The sequence below is a fragment of the Cucurbita pepo genome, chromosome LG15 (assembly GCF_002806865.2).
Source record: "Cucurbita pepo subsp. pepo cultivar mu-cu-16 chromosome LG15, ASM280686v2, whole genome shotgun sequence".
NCBI classification, from domain to species: domain Eukaryota; kingdom Viridiplantae; phylum Streptophyta; class Magnoliopsida; order Cucurbitales; family Cucurbitaceae; genus Cucurbita; species Cucurbita pepo.
The window spans coordinates 7,757,803-7,778,387 of NC_036652.1; the positions used below are offsets into that span (position 1 = coordinate 7,757,803).

Here is a 20,585-nt window from a genome sequence, read left to right on the forward strand (position 1 = left end):
AAAAAAAAAAAAAAAAAAAAAAAAAAAAAAAAAAAGGGGGACAAAAGAAAAGGCAGATGGGAGTAGATGAAAATGAAACAACAGACGAGGCCTTTGGTGTTTTGTATGCTTCTAAAATCGCTGAAACTGACATGGGCTGCTGATGCATCCAGCCATACATGGGTTGGTCTATCACCTCACATACGACACCGACCACCTCATGGATCTTTCTCACCATCCTTTCAATCGCTCCAAAGTTGGTTTAACCAAAATTTCATTACTTCAACAATGCTATGTCATGTCCTACTCTTTACCCATTAGTGTTCACTAAAATTGTTATCTTTTTAGAGGGAAGGGAATCATTTTATATATTTATGTAGAGAAAACGAAAGAAGAAGATAAACGTTTGTATTCATGAAAATTGTATCGCCTACTTGATTCAACGTTACATTTTTAATTTCAACTTCAGGGTGTCTTCCCACTTATCTTCTAATGTCACAGTCGTATTTTTTTAATCGTGCGGCGTCATGATCTTGACACGCTCACGACTAACCTTAAGAAGAATTCAAACACATATTCATTTTTTGCATATCTCAAACATCCATCCATTCAGATTCTATTAAGACATTGGCCCTCATGTGCCCATGCCATGTTATTTACGGACTCCGACAACAAGTGCATAATCCAACCTCTAACGCCTAGTTGGGGCACAATAACACACACTCGCCTAATTACTATTATTGAAAGATCTATTTTAAAAAAAGTTTCTCAAGACACTCCCTCGAAACACTCACATTTATTGTGACATACACATGTGTCACATGATAGTACACATAGGCCACAAGGCTTCCTGCAATGGAGAGCCGACACATATTTGAGATATTTTCAATCCTCTGTGCGTCTATTATTTTGTTTACATTTTCAATCACATGTGATGGGGAAGGAAACAATTTTTTTTAAAAAAATTATTATTAAACACTTAATTTTTTTTAGTTGCATAGTTGCAAACATCCAGTCAGCAATGATATAAAAAATTGGAAATATTGCAATAAATAAATAATTTAAAATGATTTTGGTTGGCTATTTTTGGGTTGTGGAAGCGATAAGATATAGACTCCGTGATATGAGCCAATGAAGGGCTTGAATTAAATTCAATCCAACGGCCCTTATTCAATTTCATTGAGTTAATTAGATTTGTTTTCCTCCGACGTGTTCAAGTTGGCCTCGACGTACTTATTCTATTTTATTTTATATTTTTTAGACAAGCCGCTTTGAATATTACCACCATCGTTTTAATAAATTATCTTGAAGGATCAATTAAATTAAAATGCAACTACGAATAATATCCGACATTCATTAGTTAGAATAAACTATAACTTGTATAAATTACAATTTATGATGTATGAGCTATATCGTATGATACCGTATACTTATATATGATGATGTATGTGCATATGATGACGTATGAGTTATAATGCTTGATTATGTGTGTAATATATGACGTACTTAATATGCTTGATGCACTTTATGACGATATGATGAATATGATGATTGCATGACGTTTATCTTAATATAAATAAAATTATTATCATCCATGACTGTACTTTCCAGAGAAGACGATATTTTAAATGTTTTCGACATTTATATTAGAGATGAAATTTTCTTTTAAGAGGTATATTCTAAAAACATGAGATGTTAGTAGCGACTTTAAATATATAAAAATTTATGGCCGTTAGAAAAAATATTTTTCTAGCTTAAAATATTTAAATGTATTATTAATTTTTTTTGAAAGTTTAAGGATATTAATTTATCTATTTTATTTTCACCGTCATTTAAGCAAATACATTATATTAGGGTTTACGAGGACAATTATTTGTATAGGTTATATAAGTTTAAGGACTATATAAATGTTAGCCGATGTGAGACTTTCATCATCGAACAATAAATATATAAATGGTTCAATAATTTCGAAGTTAAAAAAAATTATAAACTTTACTTAATTATTGTATTTGTTTATGTTCATTTTAAGTAGCTAACAAATGTTTTATGAATGCCAAAATTTGCTGATTATGATCATTTATGGATATCGTGATATATATTGAATGAAATTATTGACCAAAACTTGTACTATAATTGTAGTATTAAATTCCATAAAATCATTTTTGGTTTCAATGGAGCTTTCACTCATTAATTCTTTTTTGTAATAAAAATAATAATAATTATTATTATTATTCAGCTCTTATGAACTTATTAACATTAATATCACTTCAATTTGTTTATCACTACTAAGCAAAAGAGACAGATTCGATTTGACTAAATATTAATCATTAAAATGGAAAGAAAAAAGAAAAAAAAAAAAGACAATTTCATTTTGAACTCACAAGCTATTGCATTTTTTATTTTATCAAATAATTTAGAAAGAAACATTGACCAAATCTATAATTTTTTTTTACGAATAAAATAAAATAAAAATAATAATAATGAGATACAGACAATGGTGAAGTTTAAATAGGAGTAGGGAGCCATTAGAGGTAAGATCAAGCATTGAGAGGAGAGAGAAAAAGGCGGCCCCGCCGCTGCAAATACCGTTCTAAGTGTCGACAGAGCAGAGGAAAAGAAAAACAGAGAGGTTCTAAGATGAGATCTGCTACCACTCAAGACGATGTTCTTGAACCGTTGCTGCAGCCGACGCCCGATTCGCCGTTGCTGTCCGACAAGCATGAAACCAACGACGAACTCGAAAACATATTATCCGACACTCAGATGCCTGCCGTCCACCGTTACACTCGAGCTACTTGGATAGAGCTTAAGCTTATGTTCTATTTGGCTGCTCCGGCGGTTTTCGTCTACATGATTAACTACCTCATGTCCATGTCTACCCAAATCTTCTCCGGCCACCTCGGTAACCTCGAACTCGCCGCTTCCTCTCTCGGCAACAACGGCATTCAAATCTTCGCCTACGGCCTCATGGTATTCTGTTTTTAATATCAATTTCAGATTATTATTGTTATTGTTATTAATTTCTAAATTAAAATTTCCAAACAGTTGGGGATGGGGAGTGCAGTGGAGACTCTATGCGGGCAAGCGTTCGGCGCCGAGAAATACGATATGCTTGGCGTTTATTTACAGAGATCAGCCATATTACTGACGCTAACGGGCGTGCTTTTAACGATTGTCTACATATTCTGTAAACCCATTTTAATCTTTCTGGGTGAATCCAGGGAAATTGCATCGGCGGCTGAAATTTTCGTGTATGGATTGATTCCTCAAATCTTCGCATACGCTATAAACTTCCCAATCCAGAAGTTTCTTCAGGCACAGAGCATCGTGTTTCCGAGCGCGTACATATCGGCTGCGACGCTGGTGGTGCACGTGGTGTTGAGTTGGGTGGTTGCCTATAAAATTGGGCTGGGGCTGTTGGGAGTGTCGTTGGTTTTGAGCTTTTCGTGGTGGATAATTGTGGTGGGGCAATTTGTGTATATAGTGAAAAGCGAAAAGTGTAAAGAGACATGGCGAGGGTTCAGCTCGAAGGCGTTTTCGGGGTTGGGGGGTTTCTTTAAGCTGTCGGTGGCGTCGGCGGTGATGCTGTGCTTGGAGACTTGGTACTTCCAGATTTTGGTGTTGCTTGCTGGACTTCTCGACAATCCTGAGCTTGCTCTTAACTCCCTTTCTATCTGGTACCTTTTTCCTCTTCCACACTTTTCATTATCTTCTTCTCACTCAGGATAAGAATCATAAACAAAAAACAAAAAACCCGTGTCTTTTAAGTCACGAAATTGTTCTCGTTCATAGGTGGACATAGATATTAATTTTCATTTCATTCAAGTTTTGTTTTTTTTTTTTTTTTATTATTCTCGGCCTACCCATCTCACACTAGATTAATAACCAAATAAAAGGAAAATTTTTGATGGGTGAGTTGGTTGAGAATTATTATTGAGAGTGAGTTTCATGTTGGTTAATTTAGCAGAAATCATGAGTTTAATAGCTAGAAATACTATTTCCATTGGTTGATGCTTTTTAAGAAGTGCGACTCATTATTCCTAGTGGAGTCGTTTTTTAAAAATGGGTATTAAATAGAAATAAAATTGTTTGATTGGTGAGTCTGTTGAGGATCATTGTTGGGAGTGAGTTTTACATGGACTAATTTAGTGAAGATCATGATCTACACTATCATGTCATTTTTAAAAAATAAGTATTAAATAGAAATAGAATTGTCAACGTGTAAAAAATTAAAATATAAAAACCTTGGAAGTATTTGATTGGAAATAATAAAGAAACGAGAACAGCGCCAGCTACCAAATACGGAACCCTTTTCTTTTACCATTTTAATTAAATATTCAAATTTCAAATTATTTTTAAAAATTAAATTTAAAGGAATTATTCAAAATTAGGCTTATTTCTCAATTTTTTTTTTCTTTAGAATATAGTATCGGTACTAATTTATTTCGAATTCTATACCTTTCATTTAAATATTGATTATTTAATCTAATTTAATTTGACTATGCTCTGGTTTTACAGCACGACCATTTCTGGATGGGTTTTCATGATTTCAGTCGGCTTCAATGCAGCCGCAAGGTAACTTTTTCTCAATTTCTTTTAATGTTTATTTCTTCTGTTTTTAATCATTTCTTGTGTTCTTTGAAGGATGTTTTCGTAATTTATCTCGATATAAAATCATGAATTTTATCGAAACTCATTAACATATCACTCATTTATACATAATTCAACTCGTTTAAGTATATTTTTATAATAAAGATGTCGAAAATATCACAAATTTTGTGTTGCAGCGTGAGAATTAGCAACGAGCTGGGAAGTAGGCACCCAAAATCTGCAGCCTTTTCCGTGGTGGTGGTGACTGCCATTGCCTTCATCATCTCTGCATTCTGTGCTGTAATTATACTCGCACTTCGCAATGTCATCAGCTACGTCTTTACAGATGGCCCCGTCGTGGCGGCCGCCGTCTCCGATCTTTGCCCACTCCTCGCCCTCACCCTCCTCCTCAACGGAATCCAGCCTGTGTTATCTGGTACTACTTCAATTTTCACTCACCTCCCTCAATTCCACACATATAATTCATGTTCATTTATTTTGATTTTGGGAAGGCGTGGCGGTTGGGTGCGGGTGGCAAGCTTTCGTCGCCTATGTAAATGTCGGTTGCTATTATGTCGTCGGAGTTCCCTTGGGTGTCCTTCTCGGTTTCTATTTCAAGCTAGGAGCAAAGGTACCATATATTTGTTCACTTAGAACATAAACTCTCGAACATTGATTAAGAGGGTGGAATGAATGAACATTGATTAAGAGGAGAGGGTGGAATGAATGAATTGTGCAGGGTATATGGCTGGGGATGATAGGTGGAACATGCATGCAGACAATGATTTTGATATGGGTCACATTTCGAACAGATTGGAATAAAGAGGTAATTAATTAATTAATTAACATAATTATAATTTTAAAAAAGGGTATAATAGTAAATTGAAATCTGATTTTTGTTTATAACCTTTTGAAGGTGGAAGAAGCGGTCAAAAGATTAAACAAGTGGGAAGACAACCCGCAAACTACTTTGAAGGGTTAAATTTCGCGGGTTCAATTCCTTCGGGTCGGGTACTCTCTTAAGAAAAGAAAAAAAGAAAAAAAAAAAAAGAAATATATATTATATATATATATATTTTTTTCTTTTTTCTTTTTTATTCTGTCATCTAGATTTTCAATTCCTACCATTTAGAAATAAGGATGCAATTGCTTACGTGGAAATTCTTGTTTGGTTGGTCCAAGTATTTGTTTTCAAAATTTTAGATCAAAATAATATTATTTCGGTAACTCATTATTCCACGTACTTTAGAATTAGTATTTAATTTAATTTAATTAATGTATTTTTTAATATATTTGAAAATTGGTTCACATAGTTATTAAGATAAAAGTAGTTCATTTGGGAGAAAAGAAAAACTAATCGTTATGATGGAAGAATATATTAGTTAGAAAATATATCTTAGATATTCGTAATCAGTTAAATTTGAATAGTAGTATATTTTATTCTCAAGATTTAATTAGTTTATATTTTAGGTATTAGATAGTATCTTGTATTAAATATTAATGAAGATAGAACTTTCAATCTGAATAATTTTTCTCATTCTTAAATCTGTATCCTCGGTTGAGTAATAATATTTTCAGATAAGATCTATTCACTATTTTAAGTGGTAGATATTGTGTCTGACATAAGTGTAGGATTGTTGGGAGAATAGTGACCTATCGAATTAATTAAGGGTGATTATAAATTTAGAAGTAAGGAATACATTTCAGAACTAAGAAACTTATTTTGAAAGTGGACAATATTATATTAACTTATATTCAAAATGAACAATATTATACCGTTATAAATTTATTAGAAATTTATTAGTAGATGAAATTAATTTATTTTTTAAAAGAAACCTACTAAAAAAAACGTGCGGTACTAAAAAAGAACAAGGAAAAAAAGTAAAAAGTACTTTTTGTATGTATGGTGGTGCCCCCATCGCAGCTCACTGCTCGCTGCGTCCTTGTTGAACACAGAACAGCCACAGATACCTCGCTCAACAAACAAGCTCAGAAACATTAATCTTTTTAAATAAAAAAAAAATACCCTTTTAAAATTTAAAATTATTGTTACAACTTTTAAAGAAGAAAAAAAAAAAAAAAAAAAAAAAGGTTTCAGTTTGGGAGTGAAGAAGATGGGATCTGCTTTCCAAGACGATGTTCAACAACCGTTGGTGGAACTACAGCAGTCCACAGCGGCATTGTCGTCGTCTCACTCAGTGTATGCCGTAACAAGCGACGAACTGGAGAGGATATTGTCGGACGACAATGGGTTGAGTGTCGTCCAGCGTTACAGTCGAGCTACTTGGATGGAGTTGAAGCTTCTCTTGTACCTGGCTGCTCCCATGGTTTTCGTGTACATGATCAGCTACCTCATGTCCATGTTCACCCAGATGTTCGCCGGGCATCTCGGAAACCTCCAGCTCGCCGCCGCGTCTCTCGGCAACACTGGCGTTCAACTCTTCGCCTACGGTCTCATGGTATTTACATTTCCCCCCTTTTCTCACTTTTTAGTTCACTGTTGTGAGAAATTTGAAATTGGGGTGTATTAAAACAGCTAGGGATGGCCAGTGCTATGGAGACTCTGTGTGGGCAAGCGAACGGTGCTGCGAAGTACCATATGCTTGGCATTTACTTACAGAAATCAATGATCATTCTAACTCTAACGGGCATTCTGTTAACGGTAATTTACATCTTCTGCAAGCCCATCCTTATCTTTCTTGGTGAGCCAGAGGATATTGCTTCGGCAGCTGAAACTTTCGTGTACGGTTTGATTCCGCAAATCTTCGCCTATGCGTTGAACTTCCCCATCCTCAAGTTTCTCAATACTCAGAACATAGTGTTTCCGAGCGCTTGCATCTCGGCCACGATGCTGTTGGTACACGCGCTGCTGAGTTGGGTGGTTGTGTATAAAATTGGGATGGGGCTGTTGGGGGTGTCGTTGGTGCTGAGCTTGTCGTGGTGGATTATACTGGTCGCCCAATTTGTGTACGTAGTTAAGAGCGACAGGTGTAAAGAGACATGGACAGGGTTCAGCACGCAAGCCTTCTCTGGGTTGCTGGGATTCTTCAAGTTGTCCGTTGCGTCGGCGGTGATGCTCTGCTTGGAAACTTGCTATTTCCAGATTCTGGTTCTGCTTGCTGGATTGCTCGACAACCCTGAGCTCACTCTCGACTCCCTTTCCATCTGGTAATTTCCCTCCTACAAATAAGGATTTAATTGCCCCAATTTAGTTGAATTTGCATCCAGATCCAAAAATCTGTTGGAGGAGAAAAAAAAAAACATTATTTAGGGTGTCCAAACTTCTCTGGTAGATGGATTTTAAAATGTGGAGGGGAAGGTCGGGAGAGAGTTCAAAGAGGATAATATTAGATGAACACGACTCTCCACTATAGTATGATATTATCCACTTTGAGATGAAGCTCTCGTGCCCTTGCTTTGTGCTTCCCATAGGCCTCGTACCAATGGAGATAACACTCCTCGATTATAAACCCATGATCATTCCTTAAATTAGCGGACGTGGGACTTTCATCCTCCAACATTTACAAATGGTATCAGAGTCAGATACTTGTTAGTATGCTAGTGAGGACACTGACCCTACGAGTGTGGATTGTGAGATCCCACATCGGTTGGAGAGGGAAATGAAACATTAGATATAAGGGTGTGAAAATGTCAGATCCCACCTCGATTGGAGAAGGGTAAATTCCTTATAATGGTGTGGAAACCTCATATCACACATCGGTTGGAGAAAGGTGCGAAAGTCTCGGATCCTACATCAATTAAAAATGGGAAGAAACCTCGCATCACACATATGTTGGAGAGGGAAAATTTCTTATGTGGAAACCTCAGATTCCATATCAATGGGAGAGGAGGACAACGTATTGTTATAAGAGTGTGAAAATCTCTTTTTTAGAGACGGTTTCAAAGTCTTCAGAAAAAGTTAAGAAGAAAAAGCCTAAAGAAGATAATATGTGCTTCGTGTTTGTGTGTAAAGTTCAGTTATAACCATTTAACTTGTACTTGTTTCAATAAATTTAATTATGTTGTGGGGTTTTGCAGCATGGCCATATCTGGATGGGTATTCATGATTTACGTCGGCTTAGCCGTTGCAACTAGGTAAGTTTTTATAATACGAAACAAAAATGAAACGAACCAAAAACTACATTTGATGCATTGTATTGCAAGCAGTGTGAGAGTGAGCAACGAACTGGGAAGCAGGCATCCGAAATCTGCAGCCTTTTCTGCAGCGGTGGTGACTACCATCTCCATCATCATCTCCATAATGTGTGCTATAGCTGTCCTCGCACTTCGCAATGTCATCAGCTACGCCTTTACAGATGGCTCTGCCGTGGCCGCCGCCGTCTCCGATCTCTGCCCAATTCTTGCTCTCACCCTCCTCCTCAACGGAATCCAACCCATCTTATCCGGTAATTTTCGCAACTTGGTATTTATAAATTAGCTTTTATTGAATATTATTTGATTTTGCGAAGGCGTGGCGATCGGGTGTGGCTGGCAAGCGTTCGTCGCCTTTGTAAACGTCGGTGGCTATTATGTGGTCGGAGTTCCCTTGGGTGCTCTCCTGGGTTTCTATTTCAAATTTGGGGCTAAGGTACACAATTCTTGATTTTATTAGTTGGGAGTTTATAGAATTTAGTGGCTAATTATGTGCATTGTTTAGGGTATATGGTTGGGAATGCTAGGTGGGACTTTGGTGCAGACGGCCATTTTGATATGGACGACATGTCGGTTGGATTGGAATAAACAGGTAAGAAAATATGGATATGAACACTTGTGTTGTTCATTTCTGTAGCATTTAGAATACATATTTTTAGAAATAATTTAGGAGGGAGATTATTAATTAAATAATAATGAAAATGCAGGTGGAAGAAGCTGCCAAAAGATTGAACAAACAACTGGAATGACAGGAATCGATCTGAATCTTTGAATCAATACGAAGACAGCAAGTTATTCTGGCATTTTAAATCTTCTGTTGGTTTGTAGTAGAGCATCTCCAAGGCCTCAGATGCTCTGTTAAGAACTACAAATCTTTATTTGTAGGACGATATTGTTTTTTATTTTATATGAATGCTCGACCCTCCTTTAAATTCGTAATCTTTCTCTTAATTAACTAATGTCGGATTACTCCTAACAATAATCTTTCACTCAAACCAAATGCACCTTAGAGACCTCATTTTCTGGAGCTCTCGAACAACCTTCCCATACTAGAGGGTCCATTTCTTCTCTGAAAGTTCTCGGACAAAGTACACTCTCTGTTTGACACTTCAGCTCTACAATAGTATGATAAGACTCAACTCCTTCCTTGGAGCGTATACCCTTTATTTGAAGTTTGAGCTCTATAATGGTATGATATTGTCTACTTTCATTCTCATCATAATTATACAAATTGAAAAGAAAAATGAAATTTAGTAGTGTATTAAAAAAAAAAAAATTAAATCAACAAAATAGTATGATCAGAATTATAAATTGGAAACTAAAAATATGAATTTAAAATTTTTATAAACCATGTTTAGACAATTAATGTAGTTGTCGTTAACTCGCGGAGAGATGAGTGCTATACATTGTTATATAGCATGGACTTGTTGGTGTGATTTCTGTGGTGCTTTACGGTCCTCGCCAAAAATAAGAAATTTAAAAACAAAAATCGTGTTTAGGAGGGCTCGAAGATGGGATCAACTGCTGCAGACAATCATCATCAACCGCTGCTGCCGGCGACGGCGGCGTTGTTGTCGTCTCCGTCACTATTTTCGAATGAGCACGAAACTAGTGACGAACTGGAGAAGATATTATCGGACACCAAGTTGAGTGCCGTCCAGCGTTACAGTCGAGCTACTTGGACAGAGATGAAGCTTATGTCCCACTTGGCAGCTCCGGCCATTTTGGTGTTCGTCATTAACAACCTCCTCTCCATGTCTACACAGATCTTATCCGGCCACCTTGGCAACCTCCAGCTCGCCGCTTCCTCTCTCGGCAACAATGGCATTCAAATTTTCGCATACGGTCTCATGGTATTAATTATATATATAGTTTTTACACGTTGATTAATTTAGAAAATGATCATGGATTTATAAGCAAAGAACTGATGACAGATGGGAATGGGAAGCGCAATGGAAACTCTATGTGGGCAAGCATATGGTGCGGAGAAGTACGCAATGCTTGGCATTTACTTACAGAGATCAGCCATATTGTTGACACTAACGGGCGTACTCTTAACAATTTTTTATATGTTTTGCAAGCCCATCTTAATCTTTGTGGGTGAACCCAAGGATATTGCTTCAGCAGCTGCAGCTTTCGTGTACGGTCTGATCCCTCAACTCTTCGCCTACGCTATAAACTTCCCATTCCAGAAGTTTCTTCAGGCTCAAAGCATAGTATTTCCCAGCGTATGTATATCGGCTGGGACGCTGGTGGTGCACGTGCTGCTGAGTTGGGTGGTTGCCTATAAAATTGGGTTAGGCCTGTTTGGAGCGTCGTTGGTGCTCAGCTTCTCTTGGTGGATAATAGTGGTCGCCCAATTTGTGTACATAATTAAGAGCGACAAGTGTCAAGCCACATGGATAGGGTTTAGCACGAAGGCGTTTTCGGGGTTGTCGGGATACTTCAAGCTGTCGCTGGCGTCGGCGGCGATGCAGTGCTTGGAGATTTGGTATTTCCCGATTATGGTATTGCTTGCTGGATTGCTTGAAAACCCTGAGCTTGCCCTTGACTCCCTTTCCATTTGGTATTACATGCAATTCTGTGCAGTTTTCATTGGCTACGCTAAAGAATGATTATTTGATTAATTTTCAATTTTAATATTTTGGTTTTACAGCATGACTTTATCTGAATGGATTTTCATGATTTCAGTCGGCTTCAGTGCTGCCGTAAGGTAATTTTATACCAATGAAAATTATTCCTTACTTAAACTCATTATGATTTTCTAAATGTGTCGATGTGGGACTCAACATAGTGGTGGTTGTTTTTGAAGTGTGAGAGTGAGCAACGAACTGGGAAGCAGACATCCGAAATCGGCAGCATTTTGTGTGGTGGTGGTGACAGCCATTGTGTTCATCATATCTGTATTCTGGGCTGTAGTTGTACTCGCACTTCGCGATGTCATCAGCTACACCTTTACAGAAGGCCCCGTCGTGGCGGCCGCGGTGTCTGATCTCTGTCCACTTCTCGCTCTCACCCTCCTCCTCAAAGGAATCCAGCCTGTGTTATCTGGTACTACTTCAATTTTCACTCACCTCCCTCAATTCCACACATATAATTCATGTTCAGTTATTTTGGTTTTGCGAAGGCGTGGCGGTTGGGTGCGGGTGGCAAGCCTTCGTGGCCTATGTAAACGTGGGTTGCTTTTATGTGGTCGGAGTTCCGTTGGGTGCCTTCCTTGGTTTCTATTTCAAACTTGGTGTCAAGGTACGTATTCATTTAAATTTGTGAAACGAATCACGACTCTCCACAATGACATGATATTGCTCACTTTTACTTTGTTTTGAGCTTCTCAAAAGGCCTCATACAATGAAGATAGTATTTCTCACTTATAAATCTATAATCTTCTACTAAATTAACTCATGTGGGATTCACTTCCAATAATCCTCGATCCTCAACTATTAGGGTGTAATTGAGTGATTGTGTGCAGGGTATATGGGTGGGCATGATCGGTGGAACCTTTGTGCAGGTGGTCCTTCTGATATGGCTTATAATTCGAACCAATTGGATTAAAGAGGTAAGCATGATATATATATATATCATGAAAATTAAATTAGGAATGCTTATCATGCCTGATTTAATTTAACCCAAGAAAATTAACTAAATTTTTATGAAATTGCAGGTGGACGAAGCAGCTAAAAGATTAAACAAGTGGGATGACAAGAACCAAATTATTTTGAAGAATTGATTTCTTTACCTTCCAATAATTTAAGAGATCACATCTTGAATGTAGAAATTAATTTTAAAATAATATGATTTCTTATTAAAATTGTTACTCCATGGCCCACAAAAGAAGTAGAAAATAATATATTTAGAAAGAAGTATGGAACAATTTAAAATATAACTCAATATTATTTTCGTCTTCAATTTACTATTTTTTTTAAAATTTCTTGTCTAGATGGAGAATTTCCAAGTTGATCTTCACCTCGCCAATTTCACAGATTATTAAATGGGCATTTTGGATCATCATCTTCCTCTTAATCAGTTAAATGCCAATTTTTTTTTTAAATTCTGGGTTGAAATTTATTGAAATAAGTAGTTCCATACCCTAGTTGAGAGGAAAATGATGATAAAAGAAAAGTCATAAAAGTTTATATTCAAAATAGGTAAATATCATACGAAAAGTTCGTGGTTACTAATATTTTGGTCGCCAAATTATAATAAAAATACATAAATATCATAACATGAGGTATGTTATTTTTAATATTTTGGTCGTCAAATAATAATATGTGATGGGAGTGAAAGAAATGGGGGTACCCATCAAGTATAATATGATTGTAAGGAATTGAACGGTGGAGGTTGTGGTAGCTGGCAGGAATGGACGAGATTNCCCCCCCCCCCCCCCCCCCCCCAATAGATTTTTATTATTATTAATATTATTTTTTGTTTTTCAATCCCCTAAAAGTTGGATCACGCACAAAACAACTTCACCATGTGACCCCACGTGGCCGCTATACAATTGTGTCTAAAATATAAATATTTAATATATAAATGAAAGGAATTCTCACGTGGGAACGAGAAAATGGAGATTTTTTCAATTAATTAACTAATAGTAGTTATTATTTTTTGTCGCTATTGATGACTGATCAGCTTATCTTCAAGTACTGGAAAACGTGATGTGGGTAGGTTGAATGAAAAGGAAAGCTTATGATATTAAAAAAAATATATTTATTTCCTTTTATCTCTTAATTATAATTTTTTTTAAACCCCATAAAATCTGCATATATCAATATATATTTAAATTTTATAGCTTATATGCATGTTTTAACCACTGATATTAAAAAATAAAAATGTAATATATTGGAGAGGTATTTAAAATTTAGAGCGGTTAGCAAAAGAATACAATAATTGCCCGGTGGTAGGTAAGGGCAGGATTAAGAATAAAATAATTTAGTGTCTTCATTCCCACGTCAATGCTGTGGCTGAACTGCTTTTTACGGTGGGGTAAAAGTAAAACGTGAAAACTACTGCGGGTAGACTCGACTTCAAATTTGAATACACCAATTTTGATTAGGAGTTGGTAGTACAAATTTTTAATTCAAAATATTTGCTTGCCCAAAAATGGCGAAATTAATTCATAAATATTAAAATTTAAGGAGCTATTTTTTATATAGTTTAACCATCTGTTTGGCGCAGTAAAAAGTAATATAAGTGGCGGACAATCGGCCAGCTCTCGCTGTTACCCGGAAGGCTCTTAGCTGACCTTGGTTCTTGGGCGAGAGAAGTTAAAACAGAGGGCCTCCGCCGCTACAAGTACTTGGGCAACAACGAACAAGGGTACCCGGGGATAAGCGACAACAAAACAAACCCCTTTCAGGTTGGGAGTAAAGATGGAATCCATCTCTGATGACGATGTTCGTCAAGCGTTGCTGCAGCCGGCTGCGGCGGCATTATTGTCGTCCCAGTCACTGTGTTCGAATAAGCACGAAGTTAGTGACGAGCTGGAGAGGATATTGTCGGACACGGAGATGCCAGTGGTGGAGCGTTACACTCGAGCTACTTGGATCGAGATTAAGCTTCTGCTGTACTTAGCTGCTCCGGCGGTTTTCGTGTATATGATTAACTATGCCATGTCCACTTCCACACAGATCTTTGCCGGCCACCTTGGCAACCTTGAGCTCGCAGCTTCCTCTCTTGGCAACAATGGTATCCAAGTTTTCGCCTACGGTCTCATGGTATTTCATCCGTCTCTCATTTTTTAGTTTCTTCAGCATCATTACAGCATGAAAACATGGTCTTACAAAGTTCTTTTTTTCCCCCAAAAGGCATCAAAATTCGAAATTGTGAGTTTAAAGTATCCAACAAAAGTTATCCATTGTTTGAGACCAAAAAAAAAAAGGTCTCGTACCACTGATAGTATTCGTCACTTATAAACTCAGATCTTTGTCTAAATTAACCAACTTAGGACTCACTTCATCTAAATTAACCTAATGTAGGACTCACTCCCAATAATCCTCCAATCCTCCCCTTAATCAAGGCTCGACTCCTTTCTCTGGAGCTCTCGAACAAGGTACACCCTTTGTTCGACATTTGAGAATTTTATCGACATGGCTAAGTTTAGGGTATGACTCTGATATTATGTTAGGAATCATGACTCTCCACAATGGTATGATATTGTCCACTTTGAGCCTAAGCTCCCATGACTTTGCTTTGGGATTTCCCAAAAGGCCTAATATCAGTAGAGATAATATTCCTCACTTATAAATCCATGATCTTCTACTAAATTAACCAATTGGGACTCACTCCTAATAATCCTCAACATGGTATACTTTGTTTAGGGGGAGGATTGTTGGGAGTAAGTCCCACTCGGGCTAGTTAAGGGAATAATCATGGGTTTATAAGTGAGAACAAAAGCTTTGACCCGCCCAAACAGGGATAAGGTTATATTTTAATAGAAAATGAGTGTAAATTTATATATTTATATCACCTATCTTTATCTTTATATGGGTGAAGTATGTTGTAATATTAAAAATTTAATTATTTAGACCTATATGTCCATTGTGGAATGCCCCCATGAAATTGGGTGTCATATCTTAACAATGGGTGGCATTTAATGCGATTGTTAAAGTTAGGATTTTTCTGAACTTCTATATATGAAACAGTTGGGGATGGGAAGTGCGGTGGAGACTCTATGCGGACAAGCATACGGTGCAGAGAAATACGATATGCTTGGCATTTATTTGCAGAGATCAGCAATATTGCTAACTTTCACGGGCGTTTTGTTAACAATCCCTTACGTCTTCTGCAAGCCCCTCCTAATCTTTCTGGGTGAATCCAAAGACATTGCTTCCGCAGCTGAAATATTCGTGTATGGTCTGATTCCTCAAATCTTCGCCTACTCCATCAATTTCCCAATCCAGAAGTTTCTTCAGGCTCAGAGCATTGTGTTTCCGAGCGCTTTCATATCGGCGGGGACGCTCGTAGTGCACATTCTTCTCAGTTGGTTGGCTGCGTATAAAATGGGGCTGGGCTTGTTGGGGGTGTCGCTGGTGCTGAGTTTGTCGTGGTGGATTATTGTGGTGGGCCAATTTGTTTACATACTTAAGAGCAGTAATTGTAAGAAGACATGGCGAGGGTTCAACGTGCAGGCGTTTTCTGGGTTGTTCGGATTCTTCAAATTGTCGGCGGCGTCGGCGGTGATGCTCTGTTTGGAAACTTGGTACTTCCAGATTCTGGTTTTGCTTGCTGGGTTGCTCGAGAACCCTGAGCTTGCTCTCGACTCCCTTTCCATTTGGTATTTATCTTTTTTTCCTGAAATTTTTAACCATCAAGTTCATCTCAGAATTGGGGATAGAGTTTTGAGTAATTATAGTCATGCTGTGATTTTGCAGTATGACAATATATGGATGCGTTTACATGATGTCGGTTGGCCTTAATGCTGCTGCCAGGTGTGTTTGAAGCTCCTTTTTGAACATATTTTGTATTGATTTTGCTGTATCTATAATTTCTCCACGTGTTGGTTTGCAGTGTGAGAGTGAGCAACGAACTGGGAGGTGGGAATCCAAAAGCCGCAGCATTTTCTGTGGTGGTGGTTGTTGCCATCTCCACCATCGTCTCTGCAATCTGTGCTGTAGCTGTACTTGCACTGCGAGACGTCATTAGCTACGCCTTTACCGGAGGCGCCACGGTTGCCGCTGCGGTCTCTGATCTTTGCCCACTTCTCGCCCTCACCCTTCTCCTCAACGGAGTACAACCCATCTTAACTGGTAATTAAATTGAGCTTCAAAAGCTTAGATTGATTGTTGATTTTAATGAAACTAGCCATTGATTGTTATGATTTGATCTGTAAAGGTGTGGCGGTTGGATGCGGGTGGCAATCGTTCGTCGCCTATGTAAACGTTGGGTCTTATTACGTTGTTGGAGTACCCTTGGGTGCCCTCCTCGGCTTCTATTTCAATTTTGGCGCCAAGGTATTACAACATTCCGTTTTGGTTGGGTTAATTTGTATCAGGAAGCTTGGTTAATTTGTATCAGGAAGCTTTGTTTATGTTAACGTGTAATGAATACATGTGCAGGGTATATGGGTAGGGTTGATGGGTGGAACTTTGATGCAGACTATAATTTTGGTGTGGGTGACATGGCGAACAGATTGGAATAAAGAGGTAAAGATAATATACGATGATGAAAGGTAATTATAAAAGTAGTGCTGGAGAGTAACAGAAGGTTTGAAATGAATTTGGTTGCAGGTGGAAGAAGCAATGAAAAGATTGAGCAAGTGGGATGACAGTAAGCGATTTGTTGAGTAGGCCAGGCAGGCAGGCAGGCAGGCAGGCAGGCAAGGCAAGGCAGGCAGGCAGGCAGGCAGGGCAAGGCAGGCAGTCTTTTAGAGTTTCTTTAGTTTTAATTGATGTCTTTTAGAGCTTAGGTGTTTGAGGAGGAAAACAAGGGTCTGTTCAGAGAATATGAGTCAATATGAGCTTCTTCTCCTTGACTATCTTCTCTTCTCATTCAAAATATTGTTTTCCTTACTCCGAGTGTGTTCCTTAGTGGTTCTTCGATTTTGTTTGGTATTAGAGTGTTATGAAACTTTAGAAGAATAATACCTTTAGATTTAAATTACTTAAGAGCCCCAAAAACAACAAGGAATCAACCAAGGGGAAAGTTTAGAAACGGATTACTTTGATGATCAAGAGTAAAGAAAACTCGTGATCAAGACTACTTGAATTACTTTAACATGCAAATCTAAACCCAAGAAATGTCAAAGAACAAAGGACATTCGTACTAAAGGAACAACATGAGTGACTATTCATAACATTCCTACTAAAGGAACAACATGAGTGACTATTTATAACTTCAAAAATAAACCTTATAATNGCCTCGCTCTAATACCAGTTGTTAGCTCTGATACCAGTTGTTAGCTCTGATACTAGTTGTTAGCTCTGATACTAGTTGTTAGGATCGCACAACAACGCATACGCTCGATCTAGATGAACACAAAGAACAGGATAGAGAAAATTGCAAGAAGAACTCTGGCTAAAAGAATTTTTTTTTATTGATCTAGATGAACACAAAGAACAGAATAGAGAAAATTGCAAGGAGAACTCTGGCTAAAAGGATTTTTTTTTTTATTGATGACTTCTGTACAACAAACGAAAGTATAGAGAATAGAAAGTACATTTTCGAAGCTCTACGGATATATATATGGTTTAGTTTATTATATATAGCTTTACCAGATTTAGCAATCTACCAGCCTATATCTATATCTTGATATAGTTTTACCAAATATACCAGCCTATATCTATATCTTGATATAGTTTTACCAAATATAGCTTTACCGGATATAACCTTTGATCCGGATATAACCTTTGACCAATCTATAAATAAGGAGCAGACATAAGGAGCAGGCTCCATAACCTAACAATAATAACCCGTAGTTAATTAATTGAATAATTGTAACTTCGTGTTCATCAATATCATAATAGCCACTAGTTCAAAGACAATTCTCTAAAACTTAAAAAATACAACAAAAGCTCTTTAAATCTAAACAAGAATCTTGTCATCCATCTTTGTGGCATGATTAAAGGCATGATTAAAGCACGTTATTTGGTATCATTTTCGAGTTAGTGCCATTTACGCAACTGATAAAAATGTGGTGGAACTAATGATGATATTGAACCAAAAAATTATCAAGAAAAGGAAGGAGGTAAAAAAAGAACTCTCATAAAGTATGTTGCCAATAATCCTTTCTGATACTAAAAGAAACAAGCAAATGTTTCAAAAACAGAGAAAAACCAACAATGCATTATGAACCATCACTTCTTCTTCCCTGCTTTCCCCTCCTTTCTTCTAACAATTTCATCAGCATATTTCACTCCTTTACCCTTATACGGTTCTGGGGGCCTCCATTGTCTAATGGAAGCAGCAAACTGACCAATGGCACATTTATCATATCCACTGACTGTAATTCTGGTGTTTTCTTCCACCTTTACTTGAAGTCCTTCAGGAATGGCCATTCTAACAGGATGAGAGAACCCAAGATTTAATACCAAGTCTTTTCCTTCTAGCATCGCTCGATAACCAACACCGACCAATTGAAGTTTCTTTTCAAACCCCTTTGACACTCCTACCACCATATTGTCCGTAAGGGTCCTGAGGAAATCAATTTAAATACTCATATATGACACAATTACGTTAACTCTTTTTCCATCAGGGCCCATTCATCTGGATTTCAAAAGAAGGACAATTGCTGGTTGTTTGCATTCATAACATGAACTCATCTTGGGGTTCAGAATTTGAAGAGCCACATAAAAACAAGTAACCCATGTAAACTAAAACTTAAGAGGAAGAGAAACAAAATCTAAATGTTTTAGAAGAGTAAACTGAGATTAAACTGATTGGTTTCTGTGATTGTAAAATAAAATCCATGATGAGCTTACCTGAAAAGGCCATGCATTTGGTTGGCTCTTCTTGTCTCCAGTGCCTTCTTAACCCTAAGGATCCCAGAATCTTCCCTCTCAATCTTCACTTCTCGTGGATAAAGAATTGAGAGTTCTCCCAAAGGACCCTTAACTTTCAAATCCTGACCCTGCAATGTGATGTTTACATTGGATGGCACTTGAATTGGTTGCTTGCCAATTCGTGATTCCTTGCATTCTATAGTCTTCCTCAAGAAACCAGTATGACTTACAGGCATTGTAGAAATGGTGAATCCATTTTTCTCTCCCAAAAATGTAGACCGAAAATTGCTGAGCCACAACGACGAAAATGGTTAAAATTGTAGAATGTTTGTGCTCTGTTAATGCTCTTAGTTTACTGCAACAACTTGGGGAAAGTATAGACTGAGAAAATGCATAGTTAACCTAAAAATTAGATCAGCTAGTTCTTGGTGCCTTTCAGAATTCTTTTCCCTCACTTCGTCCTCCCACTAAGAATTGGTGTTAATAGCTGGCTACTTTCGTAATCAATAAGACAACTCCATATTGAATCTTTCACCTTATCATGAAGATCTATCCAACCAAACTGGTAAGCTTGTTCCCTAAAGGAGAAGCCAATCAATTTAGGCAGTCTTCCCCTTTTTTATATTGATTAAGATAATCTCCATAGATGATTAACTCTTCACTTAACTTCCATTATTGAAATACTAGGTTGCAATAAGTAAGCCGGAATGACCTATAAATTTCATCTACAAGCGAGCTCAAAATTCATCTCTGGATCCCCTAATGCAAAACAAATCATATGCAGATGCATAGCAAACCAGCATTACTACTACTACTACTACTGTGTAGAATTATTGAAAATTCACGGTTCGTCACAAAGGTCCCGTAAAAGTATACTTGAAATAACTCGAATTATAGATATTTCTAATTCCTGATTATATCAAAATGGAAGACACGCCTCTAATCAGCAATGAGTTTCAAGAAACTTTCAAATTGACAAGAAAGGCAAAAACTTACTTAGCAATCAAACTTCGATGACGGAGACACGGAGTAGAAGAGACCGCCATTTTCAGTCGCCAATAGAACACCCAATACGAGAGAGATAGAGAGAGAGACCCCTTCAGGGTCCGATTCCGAAGAAGATGACACAGCGCCTTGCAGACAAGGAGTTGCCGAGAAGGATAAGGTGCAGACAGAATTCTGAACTGGAACTTTTGGGCTTCAGTGAGAAACACTGGGCCGTAGTATGTATGATCAGTGGACTCTAATGAGGCCCATTTTTGTTTTCTTAAAAGAAAAATGAATACATTGGGCCCTATATACGATTCGTGGACGTTAGGCCCATTTTGATTTTTTTGATTTTTTTTTTTTTTTTTATAGAAAACGAATTTGCAATTTTGGTCCATTAAAATTTTGAATGGTCCCAAAATTTTCTTTAATCTCAATTAA

The 20,585-nt window shown here is 37.4% G+C and overlaps 4 protein-coding genes and 1 pseudogene across 4 annotated transcripts; 4 read left to right on the forward strand and 1 right to left on the reverse strand.

Annotated features, from left to right (window-relative positions):
* The first annotated feature begins 2,500 nt into the window (after nucleotides 1-2,500).
* Nucleotides 2,501-5,796, forward strand: LOC111811687 (protein DETOXIFICATION 40-like). The gene is made up of 7 exons (XM_023698682.1): nucleotides 2,501-2,949; nucleotides 3,025-3,656; nucleotides 4,498-4,554; nucleotides 4,767-5,005; nucleotides 5,082-5,200; nucleotides 5,309-5,395; nucleotides 5,486-5,796. The coding sequence occupies exons 1-7, from the start codon at nucleotides 2,617-2,619 to the stop codon at nucleotides 5,549-5,551; spliced, it is 1,533 nt and encodes a 510-aa protein (XP_023554450.1). The 5' UTR covers nucleotides 2,501-2,616; the 3' UTR covers nucleotides 5,552-5,796.
* Nucleotides 5,797-6,624: 828 nt separating this feature from the next.
* Nucleotides 6,625-9,673, forward strand: LOC111811680 (annotated as a pseudogene).
* Nucleotides 9,674-10,232: 559 nt separating this feature from the next.
* On the forward strand, nucleotides 10,233-12,448 carry LOC111811691 (protein DETOXIFICATION 40-like). Its single transcript, XM_023698687.1, has 7 exons — nucleotides 10,233-10,574; nucleotides 10,656-11,287; nucleotides 11,378-11,434; nucleotides 11,534-11,772; nucleotides 11,849-11,967; nucleotides 12,191-12,277; nucleotides 12,383-12,448. Exons 1-7 carry the CDS (start codon nucleotides 10,233-10,235, stop codon nucleotides 12,446-12,448), a joined length of 1,542 nt encoding a protein of 513 aa, XP_023554455.1.
* A 1,449-nt stretch (nucleotides 12,449-13,897) lies between these two features.
* On the forward strand, nucleotides 13,898-17,228 carry LOC111811685 (protein DETOXIFICATION 40-like). The gene is made up of 7 exons (XM_023698681.1): nucleotides 13,898-14,435; nucleotides 15,363-15,994; nucleotides 16,092-16,148; nucleotides 16,228-16,466; nucleotides 16,552-16,670; nucleotides 16,776-16,862; nucleotides 16,947-17,228. The coding sequence occupies exons 1-7, from the start codon at nucleotides 14,091-14,093 to the stop codon at nucleotides 17,004-17,006; spliced, it is 1,539 nt and encodes a 512-aa protein (XP_023554449.1). The 5' UTR covers nucleotides 13,898-14,090; the 3' UTR covers nucleotides 17,007-17,228.
* A 1,172-nt stretch (nucleotides 17,229-18,400) lies between these two features.
* LOC111811801 (50S ribosomal protein L6, chloroplastic-like) lies at nucleotides 18,401-20,329 on the reverse strand. The gene is made up of 3 exons (XM_023698835.1): nucleotides 20,154-20,329; nucleotides 19,137-19,445; nucleotides 18,401-18,849 (listed from the first exon to the last, which is right to left on the reverse strand). Exons 1-3 carry the CDS (start codon nucleotides 20,201-20,203, stop codon nucleotides 18,513-18,515), a joined length of 696 nt encoding a protein of 231 aa, XP_023554603.1. The 5' UTR covers nucleotides 20,204-20,329; the 3' UTR covers nucleotides 18,401-18,512.
* Nucleotides 20,330-20,585: the final 256 nt, after the last annotated feature.